At 45.8% G+C, this 27,225-nt stretch overlaps 2 protein-coding genes across 3 annotated transcripts in view; one reads left to right on the top strand and one right to left on the bottom strand.

Annotated features, from left to right (window-relative positions):
* The window catches only part of LOC124015039 (serine/threonine-protein kinase SBK1-like), a 29,861-nt gene extending 7,132 nt beyond the window's left edge, over positions 1-22,729 (top strand). Inside the window, exons 1-4 of one of the 2 annotated variants that reach the window (XM_046329904.1) lie at positions 9,254-9,576; positions 16,009-16,247; positions 19,939-20,141; positions 20,535-22,729. In XM_046329904.1, coding sequence (XP_046185860.1) covers positions 16,061-16,247; positions 19,939-20,141; positions 20,535-21,320 — 1,176 coding nt within the window. In that variant the 5' untranslated portion in view covers positions 9,254-9,576; positions 16,009-16,060 and the 3' untranslated portion in view covers positions 21,321-22,729. Of the gene's footprint in view, positions 1-9,253; positions 9,577-16,008; positions 16,248-19,938; positions 20,142-20,534 lie in introns of those variants that run through there. The other variant, XM_046329905.1, reaches the window with a different exon arrangement.
* Positions 12,687-14,564, bottom strand: LOC124015379 (vegetative cell wall protein gp1-like). The gene has a single exon (XM_046330547.1). The coding sequence runs from the start codon at positions 14,562-14,564 to the stop codon at positions 12,687-12,689; it is 1,878 nt and encodes a 625-aa protein (XP_046186503.1).
* Positions 22,730-27,225: the final 4,496 nt, after the last annotated feature.

Below are 27,225 nucleotides of genomic sequence, written 5' to 3'. Positions count from 1 at the left end.
ACGTCACACACACAGGCACACGTCACACACACGTCACACACACAGGCACACGTCACACACACGTAACACACACAGGCACACGTCACACACACGTCACACACACAGGCACACGTCACACACACAGGCACACGTCACACACACGTACACGTCACACACACGTAACACACACAGGCACACGTCACACACACGTAACACACACAGGCACACGTCACACACACGTCACACACACAGGCACACGTCACACACACGTCACACATCACACACACAGGCACACGTAACACACACATGCACTTGCAAAGATACATGCACATATACACAGCACAAAGACATGGCGTTGGGATAAAATAAATCCAAGGTTTTTTACAAATGCAATACTGTACAAACAAACTGAGTCATATTTTCATTCATAATATACCCTTGTTGTTGAGTCATGAAGCTGTTGTGATTGGCTCCCATGATCCCAGAATTCTACAATAACCTTAACTAATTAAAGGCACGTTTGCACGTCATGATCAGCTGCCACTGTCATCACAGTTCTATTCACAAAGAAGAGACAGCAGCAGCCAGAGTGTCCAGGTCTACATCTTTCTCTCCTGGTGTGCACTTGCACGTGTCAGTGTAGTGTAGTGTCGGCTACACGTGAAGCTCTCCTCGGCCTCAATGGGCAGCTAGCTGGCTGCTAACTCCACTGTTTCAAACACATACGCCACACGGCAGCTGTTCAACAACAGGAGAGCTCCAAAAAGCAGAAAGCTTTTTCACAACTGTGCTTTTATTCTACACACATTAGAGGTTTGGACAATAGAGCCCAGGTATGATCAATAGATTTGATTCTGCCTCAGAGGCTGACAGAAACCATTATAACAGGCCAGTTACATAATCCAGTGGAGTTTCCTGTGTTCCCATAACATACTGTACTGGGTGGGGTGCTTTAATCACACATAGCCCAGAACATACTGTACTGGGTGGGGTGCTTTAATCACACATAGCCCAGAACATACTGTACTGGGTGGGGTGCTTTAATCACACATAGCCCAGAACATACTGTACTGAGTCGGGTGCTTTAATCACACATAGCCCAGAACATACTGTACTGGGTGGGGTGCTTTAATCACACATAGCCCAGAACATTGTTGTTTTAGGACCCACTACAGTGTAACGTTTTCTTCCTGGGAAGGAGAGGAGGACCAAAATGCAGCGTTGTTATTTATAAACATCTTTAATGAAAGATGAAAACGTAAACAACTATACAAAATAAGAAAATGTGGGGGGGGGGAAACAGTCCTAACTGGTGCAAAACACAGAGACAGGAACAACCACCCACAAAACACCCAAAGAATATGGCTGCCTAAATATGGTTCCCAATCAGAGACAACGATAAACACCTGCCTCTGATTGAGAACCACTCTAGGCAACCATAGACTTACCTAGACAAGTACACTGAACACAACCCCATAATTCGAATAAACCCCTAGACAAGACGAAACACAATAAATCACCCATGTCACACCCTGGCCTAACCAAAATAATAAACAAAACACCGATAACTAAGGCCAGGGCGTGACATGCAGTCACTGTTTGGTGTAAAAGAGAAGGAAAAGGGTGCCTCCAGAGGTTGGGGATTGTTACTGGTCATTTGTGACCCAGTCAGATTTGGGGTGATCCCTGCGGTTCTATGGTTCAGTGGAAAAATAGTTTTCTGATGTTGAACTCTATGATGGCAGGTTGCCAGTTAACCTCTAAAAAATAATATTACATTCACATACAGACACACACACACACACACTCACTACATACGCCCACACACACATAACATGCACATACATGCATACTGAAACCACATACACACACACACACATACACTTTCACACTCACCACATATACTGATGCTACTATCTATCCTGTTGCCTAGTCAATTTACGCCTACCTGTATGTACATTACATAGCTACCTCAATAACCTTTGTACCCCTGCACCTCGACACTGTACTGGTACTCCCTGTATGTAGCCATGTTATGTTCTACTTCCTGTATGTAGCCATGTTATGTTCTACTCCCTGTATAAAGCCATGTTATGTTCTACTCCCTGTATGTAGCCATGTTATGTTCTACTCCCTGTATGTAGCCATGTTATGTTCTACTCCTTATATATAGCCATGTTATGTTCTACTCCCTATATATATCCATGTTATGTTCTACTCCCTGTATGTAGCCATGTTATGTTCTACTCCTTATATATAGCCATGTTATGTTCTACTCCCTATATATATCCATGTTATGTTCTACTCCTTATATATAGCCATGTTATGTTCTACTCCCTATATATATCCATGTTATGTTCTACTCCTTATATATATCCATGGTATGTTCTATTCCTTATATATATCCATGTTATGTTCTACTCCCTGTATGTAGCCATGTTATGTTCTACTCCTTATATATAGCCATGTTATGTTCTACTCATGTTATGTTCCTATATATATCCATGTTATGTTCTACTCCCTGTATGTAGCCATGTTATGTTCTACTCCTTATATATAGCCATGTTATGTTCTACTCCTTATATATAGCCATGTTATGTTCTACTCCCTGTATGTAGCCATGTTATGTTCTACTCCCTATATGTAGCCATGTTATGTTCTACTCCCTGTATACAGCCATGTTATGTTCTACTCCATGTTATATATAGCCATGTTATGTTCTACTATATAGCCATGTTATATATAGCCATGTTATGTTCTACTCCTTATATATAGCCATGTTATGTTCTACTCCTTATATATAGCCATGTTATGTTCTACTCCTTATATATAGCCATGTTATGTTCTACTCCTTATATATAGCCATGTTATGTTCTACTCCTTATATATAGCCATGTTATGTTCTACTCCTTATATTTAGCCATGTTATGTTCTACTCCCTGTATATAGCCATGTTATGTTCTACTCCCTGTATATAGCCATGTTATGTTCTACTCCCTGTATGTAGCCATGTTATGTTCTACTCCCTGTATATAGCCATGTTATGTTCTACTCCTTATATATAGCCATGTTATGTTCTACTCCCTGTATGTAGCCATGTTATTTTCTACTCCCTGTAAATAACCTTGTTATTATCTACTCCCTGTAAAAAGGCATGTTATTTTCTACTCCCTGTATGTAGCCATGTTATGTTCTACTCCCTGTATAAAGCCATATTATTTTCTACTCCCTGTATAAAGCCATGTTATTTTCTACTCCCTGTATAAAGCCATGTTATTTTCTACTCCCTGTATAAAGCCATGTTATGTTCTACTCCCTGTATAAAGCCATGTTATTTTCTACTCCCTGTATAAAGCCATGTTATTTTCTACTCCCTGTATATAGCCATGTTATTTTCTACTCCCTGTATGTAGCCATGTTATTTTCTACTCCTTATATATAGCCATGTTATTTTCTACTCCCTGTATATAGCCATGTTATTTTCTACTCCTTATATATAGCCATGTTATTTTCTACTCCTTATATATAGCCATGTTATTTTCTACTCCTTATATATAGCCATGTTATTTTCTACTCCTTATATATAGCCATGTTATTTTCTACTCCCTGTATACAGCCATGTTATTTTCTACTCCCTGTATACAGCCATGTTTTCTACTCCCTGTATACAGCCATGTTTTCTACTCCCTGTATACAGCCATGTTATTTTCTACTCCCTGTATACAGCCATGTTTTCTACTCCCTGTATACAGCCATGTTATTTTCTACTCCCTGTATACAGCCATTTTTTCTACTCCCTGTATATAGCCATGTTATTTTCTACTCCCTGTATACAGCCATGTTATTTTCTACTCCCTGTATACAGCCATTTTTTCTACTCCCTGTATATAGGCATGTTATTTTCTACTCCCTGTATACAGCCATGTTATTTTCTACTCCCTGTATACAGCCATGTTTTCTACTCCCTGTATATAGCCATGTTATTTTCTACTCCCTGTATACAGCCATGTTTTCTACTCCCTGTATACAGCCATGTTATTTTCTACTCCCTGTATACAGCCATGTTATTTTCTACTCCCTGTATATAATATATAATAATAATATAATATAATATAATAATAATATAATAATATAATAATATATAGCCATGTTATTTTCTACTCCCTGTATACAGCCATGTTATTTTCTACTCCCTGTATACAGCCATGTTTTCTACTCCCTGTATACAGCCATGTTATTTTCTACTCCCTGTATATAGCCATGTTATTTTCTACTCCCTGTATACAGCCATGTTTTCTACTCCCTGTATACAGCCATGTTATTTTCTACTCCCTGTATACAGCCATGTTATTTTCTACTCCCTGTATACAGCCATGTTATTTTCTACTCCCTGTATACAGCCATGTTATTTTCTACTCCCTGTATATAGCCATGTTATTTTCTACTCCCTGTATACAGCCATGTTATTTTATACTCCCTGTATATAGCCATGTTATTTTCTACTCCCTGTATACAGCCATGTTATTTTCTACTCCCTGTATACAGCCATGTTATTTTCTACTCCCTGTATACAGCCATGTTATTTTCTACTCCCTGTATATAGCCATGTTATTTTCTACTCCCTGTATACAGCCATGTTATTTTCTACTCCCTGTATACAGCCATGTTATTTTCTACTCCCTGTATATAGCCATGTTATTTTCTACTCCCTGTATACAGCCATGTTATTTTCTACTCCCTGTATAAAGCCATGTTATTTTCTACTCCCTGTATACAGCCATGTTATTTTCTACTCCCTGTATACAGCCATGTTATTTTCTACTCCCTGTATATAGCCATGTTATCCCCCATGTTATGTTTCTACTCCCTGTATACAGCCATGTTATTTTCTACTCCCTGTATAAGCCATGTTATTTTCTACTCCCTGTTAGCCATGTTATTTTCTACTCCCTGTATACAGCCATGTTTTCTACTCCCTGTATACAGCCATGTTTTCTACTCCCTGTATATAGCCATGTTATTTTCTACTCCCTGTATATAGCCATGTTATTTTCTACTCCCTGTATACAGCCATGTTATTTTACTCATTGTTTGTATTAGTTTTTCACTGTGTATTTATTCCTTGTGTCCCTATTTAATTTTTTAAAATAAAATGCTGTATCTTGTCTTTAACTCTGCATTGTTATAAAATGACCTGTAAGTAAACATTTTCCTGTTATTCTACACCTGTTGTCTACAAACATGTGACAAGTGAAATGTGATTTGACATAGGCATTTTGAAAACACTGCCACCGCGCTGGCCCTGACTAATTGCCCTTGCCAATCAAACTCTCCATTTGAGAAGGCCTAATTACATAACCCCATCAATCTTCTTCTGCTCATTTCCAAAGCCCTGAAAGAGTAACACAGTGTTCAGGAAACACAACAACAGATTAACATCAGCTCAGAGAAATGAGGCCTGGCTATCTCAGAGGAAATGGCTGTACAGAGCAGAGATGTAAGGACGAAGGGCAGTGTACACTAAGTCTGAGTGGTGTTGTTGTTTAGGAGGCAATGAGCAAGGGAGAGAGGGAGGTAGAGATTAGGACACTGGGCTGCAGCCCAGGGGGATGTCATGTCGGGTGTGGAGCACTCTGGGAGATTGCCACAGTAACCTTCAAAGAAGGGGCCCCAGCTGTTTGACGGCCTGGCTCTCTAATAAACCTAGTCAATGTCAGTCAGTCACACTGAATAACAGCAGCCAGCATCTGTCTGGCATGCAAATCAGTCCAAATGAAATGGAATGGATGAGAGGATACGGGATGCATCTCTATATCTAGGTTACATTTTCTCCCTGGTCCAAGTCTCATATCCTATGAGAATGCCTATGTTTTTGTCTATGAAGATAGCATTTGAGATCGCATGTGTGGATGAGTGTGAGCTAGTATGCGATCGTGTGAGCTGGTGTGAGATTGTGTGAGCTATTATGTGTTTGTGTGTGAGACTTATAGAAGGCTGGTGATGGTGCCGAGGTTGTGCCACTGCTGCAGCTCTCTCTCTCTCTCTCTCTCTCTCTCTCTCTCTCTCTCTCTCTCTCTCTCTCTCTCTCTCTCTCTCTCTCTCTGCCTGTGTGCTCTGCTTTCTACAGCAGAACCCTGGGACCTCATTATTCCAGCTCCAGGGGAATTGATCAAACAATGCATTTAAACAGGGAGCCATGATAATCAGCCAACAGCCATCTACTTAACGGTGCTCAGGAAAACATGTATATTTCAGCAGCCGTCTGCCACAACACTGGAACATTTTCCACCAGAATTTTGAACCCAGGGCACATTTGTATGTTTTACAGCTCAATAAGTTAGTTGTTTGTGTTGCACAGAGGGACACAGAGAGGGTTTTTGTAAACCTTCATGAGGGCCCGAGGAGAAAATGATCCTTTATACTCATCGATGGAGAGAACATTCAGACTATCAACACAATCTGTTACTATTGTGTCATATAATTAATTTACATTCATCACATTTCATTTGCATGTTTATGTCATGAGTGCTCTCTAATGTTCAGACCAGTGTGCCACAATGGAAAGAAATTCTCCCTTCACCCCCCCCCCCACCCGACACACACACACACACACACTCTCTCTCTCTCTCTCTCTCTCGTTCTCGCTCTCTATGTTATGACACAAATAATAATTCGAGCCCATGCCTCCAAATAAATCAATGTATGTTTTCTGCTGCTGACGTGTGCATGTCTAATGGGCCTGTTAACAACTGTCCCGCCATACCTGACTGCCAGTTGGAGAAAGCATCCCGTCTTTCACTTGAGGCAAACCCTGTTACCAGCAGAATACCAATCCACTGCAGTGACGCAGGTCTTGCGTCTGGACCCGCTCAGATGAGGATGAATCAGACCAAACCAAAATGTTCTGGAGGCAATTCGGTTAGAAATGCAGCGGAGAGGGATCCTAATGTAGTGGGAAGCCTGTCCTCTGTGTCCGGTTAGAAGTGCAGCGGAGAGGGATCCTAACGTAGAAATCCCAAATTATAGAAAAAACGAACATAGACAACCCACCCAACTCACACCCTGACCATACTAAAACAAAGACATAACAAAGGAACTAAGGTCAGAACGTGACAGTAACGAAGAACCACTGAGGATGGAAAGAGCTGCCAGGGCAGATGGCGGTCAGCAGTACACTGTAATCTTTATGTGAGAATACTTTAAGCCTTGCCATGGTAGAATTCTGCTGTGACCATGAATCAAACTCTCTTGAGACATCTTCTCTGAGATCACCACTACAGGCTACTCCCACTCCACACTCATGATCACCTCTGACATGGACCTGCTATGGGTCAACCTTGCTTGACCTGCCTGTCTGTGAATTTCAATTACATTTGTTATGTAAATAATATCCTTTGTCAGGACCCGGTTACAAACCCGGGTCTCCGGAGTGAGAAACAGTCACTAAACCAACTGAGCCACGAATAGTCAGCAGAACCCAGAAGATGAGGCAGACACAGCAGTACTTGAGACGGTGTATTTAATGAAGTAAAAAGTGAAGTTCTTCAGGAAAACATGTAACTCCACAACCTCAAAAGGAATTCCACAAGAACAAAGGCAATCCTCCAAGACAAAAAGGTAAATCCACAAGGTGGTAGGTAAAGCACAAAAAGCATCAAAAGATACTCAAAAACAAACAAACAAGAACAAAAAACAGAACTCCACAAGAGAGTCCACCGGGATCAACAAGAGCTCACAGAGTACTAGGGCTGGGTGCTAACATACAAACACAGAGCAAAGAACTGAGTAAAACAAAGGGTTTAAATACAATCAGGGGAAACGAGGCACAGGTGCAAATAATAATGGGGATCAAGGGAAAACAAAAGGTCAAAAGGCACAATGGGGGCATCTAGTGACCAAAAACTGGAACAACCCTGGCTAAATCCTGACATCGTTGACTCACGTATTCATTCCTTGAGTAAGTTTGACAATCTAAATGCATGCCTTGTTCTGATTCAGACGTTGACAATGACAATTCAAACGCCATGCTTTGGCTACTCTTTGTCCCATGGGACATGGTGGTCTAGAATGTAATAGGCCTGCTTTCAGTACCATTTTGACTGCTGCACTAAAGCATCCATAATTGGCATCATTTCAAAAGCCTATGTCCAAACTCCTGACCTGTCAATCATGTGTCCACCTGTCCATATCCTGATGCAGTCACTTTTACCCTGCCTTCCTGAACATATGTACCCACTCTGCACATTGACCTGGTATTGGTACTCCCTGTATGTAGCTCCACATTGACCTGGTATTGGTACTCCCTGTATGTAGCTCCACATTGACCTGGTATTGGTACTCCCTGTATGTAGCTCCACATTGACCTGGTACTGGTACTCCCTGTATGTAGCTCCACATTGACCTGGTACTGGTACTCCCTGTATGTAGCTCCACATTGACCTGGTACTGGTACTCCCTGTATGTAGCTCCACATTGACCTGGTACTGGTACTCCCTGTATGTAGCTCCACATTGACCTGGTACTGGTACTCCCTGTATGTAGCTCCACATTGACCTGGTATTGGTACTCCCTGTATGTAGCTCCACATTGACCTGGTATTGGTACTCCCTGTATGTAGCTCCACATTGACCTGGTATTGGTACTCCCTGTATGTAGCTCCACATTGACCTGGTACTGGTACTCCCTGTATGTAGCTCCACATTGACCTGGTACTGGTAGCTCCACATTGACCTGGTACTGGTAGCTCCACATTGACCTGGTACTGGTACTCCCTGTATGTAGCTCCACATTGACCTGTACTCCCTGTATGTAGCTCCACATTGACCTGGTATTGGTACTCCCTGTATGTAGCTCCACATTGACCTGGTACTGGTACTCCCTGTATGTAGCTCCATTCTCATGTATTTTAGTTTATTCCTCTTGTGTTTCTATTTTCTATATTCTTTTTTAACTCTGCATCGTTGGGAAGGGATCATAAGCAAGCAATTCATGGTCACATCTACACCAGTTGTATTCAGCGCATGTGACAAATACATTTGATTTGATTTTGACAACTGCCGATGCCAACACCTGTTCCACACACATTTGTAGGCTATTTAAACGTTCTGGGTCAAATATTACGCAAATACATTACATTATATCTGCTCCACTCGTTTTTTTAACTTGTTGTTTATTCCCATTGCGCAAAGAGAGAGAATGTTGGGTATCTGTATGGAGACACAAGACCCCCTCCCTCCCTTATGTCGCGCCGCTGCTGCTTCGCTCTGCTCTCCGATTGGACCGCCGCTGCGGAGGGCAGGCGTTAATTCAGCCTCGCTGCCTGGCGGTAGTTGCATCTAGCAGCCGTAGGCCGACAGAAACAATAGGGCAAGTCAGGCTGACAGAGGTACTGACGAAGCAGACAGAAGCACCAGCAAAGTGATATTATTATGCGTCGCTGTGCATATTGGCAACAAAGCGTTGAATCTGCACTATTCAGAGATACGATTTTGCACATAAAACCAGACCAGTCCTGTAACGGTTTATCCAGCTATACAATTAAAGTTTCTGCTGAACGGAATGACAGCACCAGCTATTGCATGCAGCGCAATCTGAGAGGTAAGAGACATTGATAACAAGGAATCATCATTGTTGGTTGGATCATAACAATTTCAATCAATTGATCAGTGCTTTTATTTGGATTTTATAGACCTGCTTGTTGATTTTGCATAATGTTTCACACATTCATTATTCCTGCTGGTCTGTTTTCATCCCGTAATGGCATGTTTACAAGCCAGTCGATGTGCTTTAACATATGGTTTAGAATTAGCAAGGTGGTTTCAATTGTGTGCTTACATCTCTCAAATGGTTATTTGTTGTGCATTATTGTCTTACTGTAACCTATTATTTAATACGATCTACGGCATCGTAACATGTAGCCTGAGACCAGTATGTATAGTCAACAGTAGGAGAAGGACAATGGGTATGATAACCTATGGCTGAAGCCATTTGGCTTGACAGCATCATAGTGAAAAACCCTTCCAATGAATTGCAGTGATATTTATGTCTATTAATAAATACCTGTGTAGAAGGCCATTTGAAATGGATATGATGTGCTCAAGTGCTACATCTGTCATTGTAAACTGTTGTGTGTTGGTGTGGATGTTCCTATGCTCCTCTCCTCGGTGCCTTATCTGTTCGCACGCACGCACACACGCACGCACGCACACACACACACACACACTTACCTTTTAAACAAATCATTTTTTCTATTCTTAAAACCTACAGTAAAGTTCCATATGAATCCTCCTGTAGACACCACATGTCATTGTTCTCGTCAGACGCTGTAGATAATAGCGTCTGACGATAATAGTGTCTGACGATAATAGCTGTAGATAATAGTGTCTGAAGATAATAGTGCCTATGCTTTGTCTGTGCTGGGACAGGTGATCCAAAGACTTGTGTGTTCTGTGGTCACTTAGCCAGAGCGTTCAGAGGATATCTCTTCTAACCTTTGCCTTTGTCAGCTTCATCTCACACTGGCCATACAGCAGTGTGAGATGGAGAAACAGCTATAGCATTCAGAGCATATGCAAACTATATTCTCTGTGAAGTGTCCCTCACTGACCATACTTTAGAGGTAATGGGGATCATATTCAGATACTCAGCATTACCCAGAGCAGCAGGTTGGATGGCTTTCCTCTCAGACAGACAGTGACAGTGTTATGTAAGCAATGTGAGTGAAAACAGTTGCCTTTGCTGTTGGTGGAGGTTGGATAAACCCCTCTGGGGATTTTAAATGGTTTGTGAGAGACAACAGAAACCCATCCCTCTCTTACGACGCAAACGTCATTCTAGATTTACCGTTATATCATTCAAATTGTGAGCTTTGTGATTTGAGAGCTGCTGGTTTGGGGGCATTGTGGGTGTTTTCTTACTGGCACTCACCTGTTTGTATTGGACAATAATACACTAAGGGCATCAAGGTGCCAGTCTGTCTGTCATTTCTCCTTGACTGTGAGAGGAAACAACAGTGGCACCCAGTTCACCTCGTCCTTGGGATATAGCCAATATTACCAGTGGACAGACTCCTGGAGAAGGACTTCTGCACTGTTCTCCACTGTTCTATCTTTTGGTCTAAATTGCTCACTGTTACAACACCAAATAAACCATGTTGACCCTTATTATTCATAGGTGTTATGAGTCGTGACATCTAAAGCACCCTCCACACAGGCTGACCTATTCTGCACATTAGTTCTGGTACTATACAAACACACAAAACTATATTCACATCCCCTAGCTGTTTGGAAATGTAGGACAATGTACTTTTTTGAGGATGGTAAAAATGGGCTGTGTTAGATTCGTTCAAGCATTTACAGCAAATAGAGGCGAATGGCCCCCACTCCGTAGTTAAACAAAGAAAACAGTACATTGGCTGGATGTTCTGTTTGGGTTTAGGACAAACTCCCAACAGCCTGCCAACATGGTCAATGGTCCAGGCAATTGAACTATCTACCAGACCAGCAGAACTCAAATTGCAATCTCACTGCATCAACGGCCTTCCGTCCTGTAAAGCTGTAGTAGGACTTCTCTAAGTAACTGTGATACCTTTGTTGGCATACCTACTGCACTGAACAACAACACAGAGAACATGCTATGCACACACAATCCACTGTAGATGGATGCTGTGTTGCATCCATGGATGAATACATTTTACAACATCAAAGACCATGTCACGGTTTCCATTTGAAAATGGCTAAATGGCTAAGTAAGACAAGGCAGTGAAAGTGTGTTACAGAGGACATGGGACACGTTTATAAGAGTGCCAGACTCCTCATTTAATCATGGACTGGGCGGCAATCATCCACATCGTAAGTGTGGGAGACAGGCAGTGAACGTGTGTTACAGAGGACATGGGACACGTTTATAAGAGTGCCAGACTCCTCATTTAATCATGGACTGGGCGGCAATCATCCACATCGTAAGTGTGGGAGACAGGCAATGCCATGAAGAATAAATCACAAAACTGTGATCCCATTTCACAGTCAGTCTCTTGATTTGTGTAGATTTTGACATGTTAATCAATCATTTACATTGTTGTTTCCCCTCTAGAAAATCGTACTTAATCACATCAAATCTTACTAACAAAGCTTGAGATTCACAATTTACACTGCATATCTCCAAATGACTCACTCCGGCTCATGTTACAGTGATGGTAACATTTTGTAGGTGGATTACCTCTTTACTCCCAGATCTATTGATTAGACATTAGACATTATTATTAGGTGTAAATACTCAAGAATGGACCTTGGCAGGCAGCATTGATCAGCTGGCCAAGGCAGCTCTTGCTGTGCTGCTCTATCTGTTGTGTGGTGTGTTTGTGTCAGTGTAAATGTGTCTGCGTGCACGTGTGTGAGTGTGGAGAGCAGGAGGCATATGACCATTGCTCAGCACTTTGTGCGGGTTGTCACGTTTCCTATACTATAGTCACATAGAACCCAGATTGCAAGTCAATATTCCTGGCATCGCCAGTAATTAACTACAGCCTACCTGCCTGTCTGCCCTCTATGAGCTGTGTGCTGCAGCAAGGCGACAAAAAGGTCTTCGGTGTCCAGGCTTCTCACTGCACTACCCAGCCCCTCCCCCACCTGCAGTACTGCCCCTTGGGCCCTCCAGTCACCAATCCTCATCGACCACCTTTTCTCCAGTGTGTTATGCAAAGACCAGCATCACATGGGGATACAGAAGGAGGAGGGGTGGGGATGAGGGCTGTGACTCAAGGTACACCAGTCAAACTGTGCTCCATCTGTGCTTTGAATACAGATGAGCTGAATCCCATTGAGGAGAGACATGGCACGGTGGTCACAGTGCTCTATCTGTGTGACAAACAGAGCTTGGTGCTCCCAGAGGTCCTCCTGGGAATAGCGGTGGCATGAATATTCCTGGGACGGGGACTGGGGGCAGGAAGCAGGGACGGGGACTGGGGGCAGGAAGCAGGGACGGGGACTGGGGGCAGGAAGCAGGGACGGGGACTGGGGGCAGGAAGCGGGGATGGGGACTGGGGGGGGCAGGACGGGGACTGGGGGACGGGATGGGACTGGGGGCAGGATAGGGGACGGGGACTGGGGGCAGGAAGCAGGGACGGGGACTGGGGGGCGGGATGGGAACTGGGGGGGAGCGGGGACTGGGGGCAGGAAGCGGGGATGGGGACTGGGGGGGACGGGGACGGGGACTGGGGGCAGGATAGGGATGGGGACTGGGGGCAGGAAGTGGGAATGGGGACTGGGGGCAGGAAGCAGGGACGGGGACTGGGGGCAGGAAGCGGGGATGGGGACTGGGGGCAGGAAGCAGGGACGGGGACTGGGGGCATGAATATTCCGGGATGGGAACTGGGGGCAGGAAAGCGGGGACGGGGACTGGGGGCAGGAAGCAGGGACGGGGACTGGGGGCATGAATATTCCGGGATGGGAACTGGGGGCAGGAAGCAGGGATGGGGACTGGGGGCAGGAAGCGGGGATGGGGACTGGGGGCAGGAAGCGGGGACGGGGACTGGGGCATGAATATTCCGGGATGGGGACTGGGGGCAGGAAGCGGGAATGGGGACTGGGGGCAGGAAGCAGGGACGGGGACTGGGGGCATGAATATTCCGGGATGGGACTGGGGGCAGGAAGCGGGGATGGGGACTGGGGGCAGGAAGCAGGGACGGGGACTGGGGGCATGAATATTCCGGGATGGGAACTGGGGGCAGGAAGCAGGGACGGGGACTGGGGGCAGGAAGCGGGGATGGGGACTGGGGGACGGGGACGGGGGGGGCATGAATATTCCGGGATGGGGACTGGGGGCAGGAAGCGGGATGGGGACTGGGGGCAGGAAGCAGGGACGGGAGGGACGGGGATGGGGACTGGGGAGGAAGGATGGGGACTGGGGGGACGGGGACTGGGGGCATGAATATTCCGGGATGGGGACTGGGGGCAGGAAGCGGGAATGGGGACTGGGGGCAGGATAGGGGACGGGGATGGGGGCAGGAAGCGGGGATGGGGACTGGGGGCAGGAAGCGGGGACGGGGATGGGGGGATTCTGGGATGGGGGCAGGAAGCGGGACGGGGACTGGGGGCAGGAAGCGGGGACGGGGACTGGGGGCATGAATATTCCGGGATGGGGACTGGGGGCAGGAAGCAGGGACGGGGACTTGGGGGCGGGATGGGGACTGGGGGCAGGAAGCGGGGACTGGGGGCAGGAAGCGGGGATGGGGACTGGGGGCATGAATATTTCGGGATGGGAACTGGGGGCAGGAAGCGGGGGGGGGGGACTGGGGGCAGGAAGTGGGGATGGGGACTGGGGGCAGGAAGCAGGGACTGGGGGCAGGAAGCGGGGATGGGGACTGGGGGCAGGAAGCGGGGACTGGGGGCAGGAAGCGGGGACTGGGGGCATGAATATTTCGGGATGGGAACTGGGGGCAGGAAGCGGGGACTTGGGGCAGGAAGCAGGGACTGGGGGGGACGGGGATGGGGACTGGGGGCAGGAACTGGGGGCAGGAAGCGGGGATGGGGACTGGGGGCAGGAAGCGGGGACTGGGGGCAGGAAGCGGGGACTGGGACTGGGGGCATGAATATTCCGGGATGGGGACTGGGGGCAGGAAGCGGGGACGGGGACTGGGGGCATGAATATTCCGGGATGGGGACTGGGGGCAGGAAGCGGGGATGGGGACTGGGGGCAGGAAGCGGGGACGGGGACTGGGGGCATGAATAATCCGGGGATGGGGACTGGGGGCAGGAAGCGGGGACGGGGAGCAGCGAGGGAGCGGGCCTGGTGGCTGCTGTGGGGCTGAGTCAGGGCTGCAGCAGAGGAGCAGAGCTTAATTACCACTGTTTGACTCTCCTTTCATCTCCAGACTCTTTGATATGACACAAACCATGCAGAAGTGAGTGTGTGTGTCTGTGTGTTTGAGGCACTGGTTCATCTTCATATGTAGAAGAGAAACGAGACTGGGCTGCCTAGGCTGTTGTGTGTTTTAATAACCTTGTCAGTGGGATGCTGACTGGACTGCTGCTAGTAGTCATAGTACTGCTCTGATGGATAGCCAGCTGGCTCCCCTGTTGAAACAGCCCCCTCAGTGAATTGTTACACATGTACAATGCATAAACTCACTGAAAAATAAGTACACACACACACACACACACTGTGGAACCGTCCCTGAGACATACACAGATGGACTATCCACAGGATGTCTCTCACATCCTGTCTCATTCAACACATTCTTATCTTCATTAATGAGAGATGGCACAATTCTGCTGTACCATCAGGGCCATGAAGTTCATTCAGTCATTCAGAGATTTGTCTGCCCTGGGTGATGAAAGAAAGGATATTTCAAATGAGTGTTTCTTGGCTTGTCGTTACATGGTCTTGGATCAGACGGCCGACTGAAACAGATCTGCAGTGAGCTGAGCTGACAAAATTTCACCGGCAGGCAAGATAATGAAAGTGCCTGTCAAGAATGAACCACTGTTGTCGCTGTGTCTCTCCTTTTCCATGCAAGTGAATGTTGAGTTGATGCTCGGAGTAATTTGAGGCTCAGACCTAGACTAAAGGTTTTATGGATCTCACAGAACTCTAACAGGAGACATTTTGAAACAAAGTTTTGGAGGGCACAGAAGAGTAACAGAAGAAGCATAGCCAAATGATCTGAATCCAGAGTGCGAGTGACTGATTAGTGAAGTGGAAAGGGAATTAGTTGTCTCTGTTCTTTCCTCTGCAGTGGTTGTGTGGAAACAGAGGCCTGTGATCTCGGTCACCTGAAAGGGGCTTCACACAGCGGAAAGTAGATCTGTGTTTAATGCAGAATGCAATGGTTACATAAGAGCTTATTTGTCTCGGATACAAAACACTCAGTGTCTTTGATGTTGTTGATAAACGAGGTGTGTGTCTCTCCGTGTGTAGAGAGAGGTGAGACACAAAAGCCATTGGTGTATCCACCATTTTCATTGTATAGGCTACGTGCCTATCTCTCTTTAACCTGGCATTCCTTCCTGCTCATCCTGTTACCTTCTTTAGGAACAACAGCAGTCACCAGATCCCTGTGCTCCAGGCATCTCTCCCAGGCAGAATGAGCTCCTCTCCCCATGGGTCCCACGGGTCTGGGTCCCGCGCCTCCAACGACATCCTGGAGGAGCTGCAGCTCATTGCTGCCCAGAACCTGGAGAAGCTAGACATCAGCAAGTACTATGAGGTCATCAGGGAGCTGGGTAAGGGCACCTATGGGAAGGTGGACCTGGTCATCCACAAAATCAGGGGTGAGTTTGTCTCTGATGGAAGCTACCTGCGCCATTGAGAATAACCAATGTGTTATATTCATGTCAGTTGGTCTATTCCAGACAGACCATCAACAGAGCTCAACAAAACAGAAACATTGCTTGCTGATGTGAAAACAACCAAAGCATTTTTTATGGGGTTTTATATCAGTTTACAATCAGAACATTTCGATTCACTCCAGATTCCATCTAAAATGTGTTTTAAAAAAAACATGTTTTCCACGGTCACAGTAATCTTACACATCTTTGAAGTATTTAGATCGCTCCACTCTTTAAAGAATTCAGTTGTGGACCATAATTATAGTGAATGCGGCGTCCCTAGTTTCGGAATAGCAGTGAAGCACAAACCCCATCCAGATTGCTTATCAAAATGACCTATTTTAGCAAATCTTTTCAGCCTTTATGACATAAAATGCAAGACAAAATGTCAACCATCTGCTCAGTCCACTTTACAGTCTTGTAATAACCAACTCAGAAGTGTGTGGGGGGGGGGGGGGTTGTCCTCCGCTCTTTTATAAAGCAGTGAAAGGACACACCATCTGGAACTATCCAAAACCACTATCACTGGGTTGTCATTAGACCTAAATCATGTCCAAAACCACTATCACTGGGTTGTCATTAGACCTAAATCATGTCCAAAACCACTATCACTGGGTTGTCATTAGACCTAAATCATGTCCAAAACCACTATCACTGGGTTGTCATTAGACCTAAATCATGTACAAAACCACTATCACTGGGTTGTCATTAGACCTAAATCATGTCCAAAACCACTATCACTGGGTTGTCATTAGACCTAAATCATGTCCAAAACCACTATCACTGGGTTGTCATTAGACCTAAATCATGTCCAAAACCACTATCACTGGGTTGTCATTAGACCTAAATCATGTCCAAAACCACTATCACTGGGTTGTCATTAGACCTAAATCATGTCCAAAACCACTATCACTGGGTTGTCATTAGACCTAAATCATGTCCAAAACCACTATCACTGGGTTGTCATTAGACCTAAATCATGTCCAAAACCACTATCACTGGGTTGTCATTAGACCTAAATCATGTACAAAACCACTATCACTGGGTTGTCATTAGACCTAAATCATGTCCAAAACCACTATCACTGGGTTGTCATTAGACATAAATCATGTCCAAAATCACTATCACTGGGTTGTCATTAGACATAAATCATGTCCAAAACCACTATCACTGGGTTGTCATTAGACCTAAATCATGTACAAAACCACTATCACTGGGTTGTCATTAGACATAAATCATGTCCAAAACCACTATCACTGGGTTGTCATTAGACCTAAATCATGTCCAAAACCACTATCACTGGGTTGTCATTAGACCTAAATCATGTCCAAAACCACTATCACTGGGTTGTCATTAGACATAAATCATGTCCAAAACCACTATCACTGGGTTGTCATTAGACATAAATCATGTCCAAAACCACTATCACTGGGTTGTCATTAGACCTAAATCATGTCCAAAACCACTATCACTGGGTTGTCATTAGACCTCAATCATGTACAAAACCACTATCACTGGGTTGTCATTAGACCTAAATCATGTCCAAAACCACTATCACTGGGTTGTCATTAGACCTAAATCATGTACAAAACCACTATCACTGGGTTGTCATTAGACCTAAATCATGTCCAAAAACACTTACATCCAGGCTGTAACACAGTGCAAGAGGCATCACTACAGTCCCTTGTTCGATTCCAGGCTGTATCACATCCGGCCGTGATTGGGAGTCCCATAGGGCGGCGCACAATTGGCCCAGTGTCGTCCGGGTGTGGCCGGTGTAGGCCGTCATTGTAAATAAGAATTTGTTCTTAACTGACTTGTCTAGTTAAATAAAGGTACAAAAAATAAAGTATTTACTCAGCTCTCGGATCCCACGCTGCCATGATATTACATTCCCCAATTCAAACATTTGACGCTATCAGCTCAGGACATGAATAATGAAAAGATTTCTTGCCGTCTGAGATGTGTTGAATAGTATTTATATGATGACTTCTTAATCATGCTGCTGTGTAATTGGGTTTTTAGGGAGGCAGGCCAATTTGCTACCCTATTAAAGCTCTGGGAATTAGGGTGGCTGTTAATTTGGGTATGAGTATAATCTCAGATTAGCATGATTCATAGGGGAGACCAATCTTTATTTTATAGTTTGATGATAGCTTTGATAATGCTCACTCAATCCATCATACAGGTGGATATTCACTTGAATGTAGAGCTGTAGTTCTGGAATAATTCATTGCATATCAGTCATCATGTGGGATTACCACAATTCAGCAGGAGGATTCCAGGCTGCCAGGCTGCATGTCTGCATTTTCACTACTTTATGCTGACCAGAGCTGAGGTGGTGCTATTGGAGAAGCTTCTCTTTTCCCTTGAGCTCACAGAGACACTGTGGCACCAGGGAGAGACAGACATTGAGGCATTTCAATCTGACAATTTTACATCTCCTAATCTTGACCTTGTCCCCTTCCCATATTTCCTCTGCTAATTTCTGTTTTCCTGTCATTCGGGGAAATAGGCTGTGGTCGGTAGAAGGTTCTGAGACATTTCCTTCCAGATTGCTCTGCGCTATTCCTCCCAGACGACAGAATCCATGTCATGCTTCCTGTGTCTTTATGTTATACACTGCATATACCAAACATTAGGAACACCTTCCTAATATTGAGCTGCCCCCCCCCTTACCCTCAGAACAGCCTCATTTGATTGGGGCATGGACTCTACAAGGTGTCGAAAGCATTCCACAGAGATGCTGGCCCATGTTGACTCCAATGCTTCCCACAGTTGTGTCAAGTTGGCTGGATGTCCTTTGGGTGGTGGACCATTCTTGATACAGCCGGGAAACTGTTGAGGGTGGAAAAACCCAGCAGCGCTGCAGTTCTTGACACAAACCGCACAAAGAGCACAAACTGGTGCGCCTGGCATCTACTACCATACCCCATTCAAAGGCACTTAAATCTTTTGTCTGCCCATTCACCCTCTGAATGGCACACATACACAATCCATGTCTCAATTGTCTCAAGACTTAAAAATCCTTCTTTAACCTGTCTCCTCTCCTTCATCTACACTGATTGAAGTGGATTTAACAAGTGACATCAATAAGGGATCATAGCTTTCACTTGGATTCACCTGGTCAGTCTGACATGGAAAGGTGTTCTTGATGTTTTTTATACTGAGTGTATATGAATCACAAGGATTTACAGACAGGCAAAGGAAAAGCATCTCCCCTCCCAATCATTGGCTCTAATTTGATTAGTGTTGCACTTACTGGCTCTATTTCAGTACGTGTTTACTGCAACACTTTTGTATGTAATCACTTTCAATTTACTGCCAAATCCGCTGCATCAAAGCTGAAGTGCCCATGCAGCCCCATCCCCTCCTCCTCCTCTCTGTAGGTAAAGAGGATGGTGTCGTGACTAAACTATTCTGACAGAGGCTTTGGAATATTTATAAATAACCCTAAGCGAAAAAAAATGTGGTCTTGGATGAAATCCTGTAACCTCACTAAATTGAATTAATCCCAGACAGATTTTGTAATTCATATCAGTTTAATTTATTTACAAGCCTAAATTTGGTGCATCTAACTGTCTCATAGGACTCATAGAACATTTCTCATCCAGTACTGTACATTATGTTCTAGGCACTAAGATGGCTCTGAAGTTCTTGAGGAAGAAAACAACCAAACTGAAGAGCTTCTTAAGGGAGTACAGCATCTCTCTCTACCTGTCTCCCTGCCCCTTTATCATCAACATGTTCGGCATTGCCTTTGAGACAGACGACTACTACGTCTTCGCTCAGGAGTATGCCCTGGCAGGAGACCTCTTCGACGTCATTCCCCCTCAGGTGTGTTCATCTGCTGTTACAATTGAAGGCTCTCAACATAATGTCTGAAATATGAATAACATATTAACATAGGATAATGTACAGATTTGACATGATAAATGTTCATGTGTAAAATTAATGTGAGATATTAGTGCTGTATATCTATTTTTAGAAAAAGCTCAGATGGCAACATAATCCAAGTCATTATCTAACCACTCGTCATCCATTGAAGACTATTTATAGAAGGTTATTTTCTATAACTAATGTAATACCTGATAACCCCTAGTCAACATGTACTGTGGAGAGTTACATAAAATCCTTGGCTTATGGCCAAACACACATTCTCATGGATGGATTAAATATTTTACTTGTTGGTGGATTGTTTGACCTCAGTGTGTACTCGTCTCTGTTTAGGTGGGTCTTCCAGAGACGGTGGCTAAGCGTTGTGTCCACCAGGTGGCCATCGCCCTGGACTACCTGCACTGTAAGAAGCTAGTCCACCGGGACATCAAGCCTGAGAACATCCTCATCTTTGACAAAGAGTGCCGTAAGGTCAAGCTGTCAGACTTCGGCATGACGCGGCGTGCCGGCTCCCCAGTGAAGCGTGTCAGCGGAACCATCCCGTACACGGCACCGGAGTTGTGTGACGCCTCGCAGCACGAGGGCTTCTGCGTGGACTACAGCACTGACGTGTGGGCCTTCGGTGTCCTCCTCTTCTGCATGCTCACCGGCAACTTCCCCTGGGAAAAGGCCCTGCCGTCAGACGCCTTCTATCAGGAGTTTGGGCGCTGGCAGCAGCGCCGGACGGGCACGGTGCCCTCTCAGTGGCGACGCTTCACAGACGAGGGGCTGCGCATGTTCCGCAGGCTCCTGTCCATTGAGCAGGAGCGCCGCTGCTCCGTTAAGGAGGTTTTCAGCTACTTCAACCACCACTGGATGCTGGACAATGAGCCGGGCAGCAGCAGCGTTGCGGGAGGAGGGTCAGTGGGCAGTGGGCCCCAGGTGGAGCTCAGCTCGTCGTCATCTGAAGAGGATGTACTGGTGGACAGGCTAAAGCAGCAGAGCCTGATAGAGCCCATGGGCGGACACTACTCCTCCACCGGCTCCCCCTCCACCACCAGCAGCTACGAACGTGTCTCCCGTGACAACGGAGGGGCCGGACGCATCTTGGTGGCCACGCCCATTGAAATTTGTGTGTAGAGATTGGCTATGTGCACACACATACACACACTGTATAAACACTAACGTACGAAGGTCAAATAACAGAGAACAATCTTCCTGGTTAAAGGAAGAGGTGAAAGAACAGCCTGGTCTCATAGACTAGAAGTAACATAGTAAATGTAAATCCTCGACACTGAAATGATTATGATATGTTATTTTTTTGTAGGTTACATAAGACAGGTGGTTACTTAAGGAAAAAACGAAAGTAGGGTGGTTGGTCGGGCGTATAACTCGAATGTCTAGCAACCCAGAGGTTTGCAAATTTAAATCTCATCACGGACAACTCTAGCAACTTTTCAACTACTTACTAGTTTTTAGCAACTTACCATGCTAGCTAACCCTTCCCCTAACCCTGACCCCCAGCATAGCTAACATTAGCCAGCTAGCTAAAGTTAGCCACCTAGATAAAATTTGTAACATATAGTACGTTTTGCAAATTCATAACATATTGTATGTTTAGAAAATTTGTAACATATAATACGAAATGTAATTCGTTATATATCATACAAAATGGGTGATGGACATCCACAAATTATACATACCATACGAAACGAAACGTAGCATATCATGCTAAATGGAGTGGCACGGATTTATGTACAGAGTAATACGAAATTCTCTGAGACCAGGTTGGGGAGAAAGGAAGATGAGGAAAAATGATGGTTGGTGCTTGAAGGAGGTGGTTGTTTCACTATAGATTCTGACAGACAATTCCTATTGACGATTAACTCTGAGGGAATGACAAAAGACAATCACAACCAGTACTGATTACTGAACAGATGTGTGGGCGTCTGCAGGCATTTATTGATGTATTGTACTGTAGCTATATTCAGACTAAAATGTACAACAAGATCGGACAGAGACAACAAACATGTGAAGGACAAAACAAGCTTTTACAGAATAGCAACATAATGTCCTAGTAAGTTGTATTGGAGCTCACCAGATCCTATCGTAAAGCAATATGTTCAAAGCAACTTCTCTGCAAAAATGACTTCTCTGATAAATGGCTCATGGAATAAATTAAACCATTTTGAATCTGCTGTAGTTGCATCAGTAAAAGATCATTGGAGAGTGTAAAAGTTGGCTGTCATTGTGACTTTTACCATAGTGCAATGTGAACCATTGGTACTATCGTGTGTTTGTATTGTATACCCTTATGTTCTGTGGGTATAAGAGCTTTATGTAATGTAGTTTTTGTTAATATTATTTATTTGAGTCCTTGATTTCTGAACATATATTGTTTCTATTTATTTTATAAAGTAGCATTAGAGATTTGACTTTTTTGATACTTGACGTTTGCCAGTGTTTTACTGCTAGTGCAATTTAGCAGCTATTTTGAAAAGGGAAACTGCATTTGACCTTCCCCCATAGCAATGTCATATAATCCCATGGAACTGTCATGCAGGTGAACGAGGACCCAAACGCGACTTAACAGAAACAGAGTTTATTAATGTTCAAAACGGAATAACTGAAATCCTCTAGAATTGTAGAGGGGAAAACAACTGGAGAAGCGGCCACAGACTGCAGGTCGCTTCGGGTAGGCGCAGGCCGTAGTCGACTGAGACACCTGCTCACACGCAGCGTCTGATGAAGGCACAAAACACGACAGGACAGGGTGATACACAATCACGGCAAAAACACGACAGGACAGGGCGAAACGCAATCACAGCATGGTGAATACATTACAAGGAACCGACGGCACAGGAACGGATCACAAAGGAATAAATAGGGACTCTAATCAGGGGAAAGGATCGGGAACAGGTGTGGGAAGACTAAATGATGATTAGGGGAATAGGAACAGCTGGGAGCAGGAACGGAACGATAGAGAGAAGAGAGAGCGAGAGAGTGAGAGAGGGAGGGGGAGAGAGAGGGATAGGAGGGAAAGAACCAAATAAGACCAGCAGAGGGAAACGAATAGCATGGGGAGCACAGGGACAAGACATGATAATAAATGACAAACATGACAGTACCCCCCACTCACCGAGCGCCTCCTGGCGCTCTCGAGGAGGAACACTGGCAGCAACGGAGGAAATCATAGATCAAACGGTCCAGCACGTCCCGAGAAAGAACCCAACTCCTCTCCTCAGGACCGTAACGAAAAACGATAAAAAGGGAAACTAGGGTACTACTCTAAAAAAAAAAAAATGAGAACTAGGGACAGACTGAGACACAGCAAGGGCAGGGACAAGAACAGGAGAGATGCGATGGCAGGGAACAGACTGAGACCCAGCAAGACCAGGAGCAGAAGCAGAAAAAAATTACCAGACTTCTTCTGCGCGCAGTCTGAACACGCAGCCACGAAACGGCGCGTGTCACGCTCCTGAGTCGGCCACCAAAAGCGCTGGCGAATAGACGCAAGAGTGCCTCGAACACCGGGATGACCAGCTAACTTGGCAGAGTGAGCCCACTGAAGAACAGCCAGACGAGTGGAAACAGGAACGAAAAGGAGGTTACTAGGACAAGCGCGGCGACGCAGTGTGCGTGAGTGCTTGCTTAACCTGTCTTTCAATTCCCCAGACTGTCAACCCGACAACACGCCCATAAGGAAGAATCCCCTCGAGATCAGTAGAAGCCACAGAAGAACTAAACAGACGGGATAAGGCATCAGGCTTGGTGTTCTTGCTACCCGGACGGTAAGAAATCACAAACTCGAAACGAGCGAAAAACAACGCCCAACGAGCTTGACGGGCATTAAGTCGTTTGGCAGAACGGATGTACTCAAGGTTCTTATGGTCTGTCCAAACGACAAAGGAACGGTCGCCCCCTCCAACCACTGTCGCCATTCGCCTAGGGCTAAGCGGATGGCGAGCAGTTCACGGTTACCCACATCATAGTTGCGCTCAGATGGCGACAGGCGATGAGAAAAATAAGCGCAAGGATGAACCTTATCGTCAGACTGGAAGCGCTGGGATAGAATGGCTCCCACGCCTACCTCTGAAGCGTCAACCTCGACAATGAATTGTCTAGTGACGTCAGGAGTAACGAGGATAGGAGCGGACGTAAAACGTTCTTTTAGAAGATCAAAAGCTCCCTGGGCGGAACCGGACCACTTAAAACACGTCTTGACAGAAGTAAGAGCTGTGAGAGGGGCAGCAACTTGACCGAAATTACGAATGAAACGCCGATAGAAATTAGCGAAACCTAAAAAGCGCTGCAACTCGACACGTGACCTTGGAACGGGCCAATCACTGACAGCTTGGACCTTAGCGGAATCCATCTGAATGCCTTCAGCGGAAATAACGGAACCGAGAAAAGTAACGGAGGAGACATGAAAAGAGCACTTCTCAGCCTTTACGTAGAGACAATTCTCTAAAAGGCGCTGTAGAACACGTCGAACGTGCTGAACATGAATCTCGAGTGACGGAGAAAAAATCAGGATATCGTCAAGATAGACAAAAACAAAAATGTTCAGCATGTCTCTCAGAACATCATTAACTAATGCCTGAAAAACAGCTGGCGCATTGGCGAGACCGAACGGCAGAACCCGGTACTCAAAATGCCCTAACGGAGTGTTAAACGCCGTTTTCCACTCGTCCCCCTCTCTGATGCGCACGAGATGGTAAGCGTTACGAAGGTCCAACTTAGTAAAGCACCTGGCTCCCTGCAGAATCTCGAAGGCTGATGACATAAGGGGAAGCGGATAACGATTCTTAACCGTTATGTCATTCAGCCCTCGATAATCCACGCAGGGGCGCAGAGTACCGTCCTTCTTCTTAACAAAAAAGAACCCCGCCCCGGCCGGAGAAGAAGAAGGCACTATGGTACCGGCGTCAAGAGACACAGACAAATAATCCTCGAGAGCCTTACGTTCGGGAGCCGACAGAGAGTATAGTCTACCTCGAGGAGGCGTGGTTCCTGGAAGGAGATCAATACTACAATCATACGACCGGTGAGGAGGAAGGGAGTTGGCTCGGGACCGACTGAAGACCGTGCGCAGATCATGATATTCCTCCGGCACTCCTGTCAAATCGCCAGGTTCCTCCTGAAGTAGGGAGAGAAGAAACGGGAGGGATGGCAGACATTAAACACTTCACATGACAAGAAACGTTCCAGGATAGGATAGAATTACTAGACCAATTAATAGAAGGATTATGACATACTAGCCAGGGATGACCCAAAACAACAGGTGTAAACGGTGAACGGAAAATCAAAAAGAAATAGTCTCACTGTGGTTACCAGATACTGTGAGAGTTAAAGGTAGTGTCTCAAATTTGATACTGGGAAGATGACTACCATCTAAGGCAAACATGGGCGTAGGCTTGTCTAACGGTCTGAAAGGAATGTTATGTTTCCGAACCCATGCTTCGTCCATGAAACAACCCTCAGCCCCAGAGTCAATCAAGGCACTGCATGTAGCACCCGAACCGGTCCAGCGTAGATGGACCGACATAGTAGTACAAGATCTAGATGAAGAGGACTGAGTAGTAGCGCTCACCAGTAGCCCTCCGCTTACTGATGGGCTCTGGCCTCTTACTGGACATGAATTAACAAAATGTCCAGCAACTCCGCAATAGAGGCACAGGCGGTTGGTGATCCTCCGTTCCCTCTCCTTATTCGAGATGCGAATCCCTCCCAGCTGCATGGGCTCAGTCTCAAAGCCAGAGGAGGGAGATGGTTGCGATGCGGAGCAGGGAAACACCGTTGATGCGAGCTCTCTTCCACGAGCCCGGTGACGAAGATCTACCCGTCGTTCTATGCGGATGGCGAGAGCAATCAAAGAGTCCACATCTGAAGGAACCTCCCGGGAGAGAATCTCATCCTTAACCACTGCGTGGAGTCCCTCCAGAAAACGAGCGAGCAGCGCCGGCTGTTCCACTCACTAGAGGCAGCAAGAGTGCGAAACTCAATGGAATAATCCGTTATGGACCGTTCACCTTGGCATAAGGAAGCCAGGGCCCTAGAAGCCTCCCCACCAAAAACTGAACGGTCAAAAACCCGAATCATCTCCTCTTTAAAGTTCTGGAATTTGATAGAGCAATCAGCCCTTGCCTCCCAGATAGCTGTGCCCCATTCTCGAGCCCGGCCAGTAAGGAGTGAAATGACGTAAGCAACCCGAGCTCTCTCTCTAGAGTATGTGTTGGGTTGGAGAGAGAACACAATCTCACACTGCGTGAGAAAGGAGCGGCACTCAGTGGGCTGCCCGGAGTAGCAAGGTGGGTTATTAACCCTGGGTTCTGGAGGCTCGGCAGGCCAGGGAGTAACAGGTGGCACGAGACGTAGACTCTGGAACTGTCCAGAGAGGTCGGAAACCTGAGCGGCCAGGTTCTCCACGGCATGGCGAGCAGCAGACAATTCCTGCTCGTGTCTGCCGAGCATGGCTCCTTGGATCTCGACGGCAGTGTAACGAGCGTCTGAAGTCGCTGGGTCCATTCCTTGGTCGGTTCCTTCTGTCATGCAGGTGAACGAGGACCCAAACGCGACTTAACAGAAACAGAGTTTATTAATGTTCAAAACGGAATAACTGAAATCCTCTAGAATTGTAGAGGGGAAAACAACTGGAGAAGCGGCCACAGACTGCAGGTCGCTTCGGGTAGGCGCAGGCCGTAGTCGACTGAGACACCTGCTCACACGCAGCGTCTGATGAAGGCACAAAACACGACAGGACAGGGTGATACACAATCACGGCAAAAACACGACAGGACAGGGCGAAACGCAATCACAGCATGGTGAATACATTACAAGGAACCGACGGCACAGGAACGGATCACAAAGGAATAAATAGGGACTCTAATCAGGGGAAAGGATCGGGAACAGGTGTGGGAAGACTAAATGATGATTAGGGGAATAGGAACAGCTGGGAGCAGGAACGGAACGATAGAGAGAAGAGAGAGCGAGAGAGTGAGAGAGGGAGGGGGAGAGAGAGGGATAGGAGGGAAAGAACCAAATA

Source organism: Oncorhynchus gorbuscha, linkage group LG26 (assembly GCF_021184085.1).
Source record: "Oncorhynchus gorbuscha isolate QuinsamMale2020 ecotype Even-year linkage group LG26, OgorEven_v1.0, whole genome shotgun sequence".
Classification (NCBI taxonomy): domain Eukaryota; kingdom Metazoa; phylum Chordata; class Actinopteri; order Salmoniformes; family Salmonidae; genus Oncorhynchus; species Oncorhynchus gorbuscha.
Note: the sequence above shows the minus strand (reverse complement) of the source record. Positions and strands in the feature narration are given on the sequence as shown.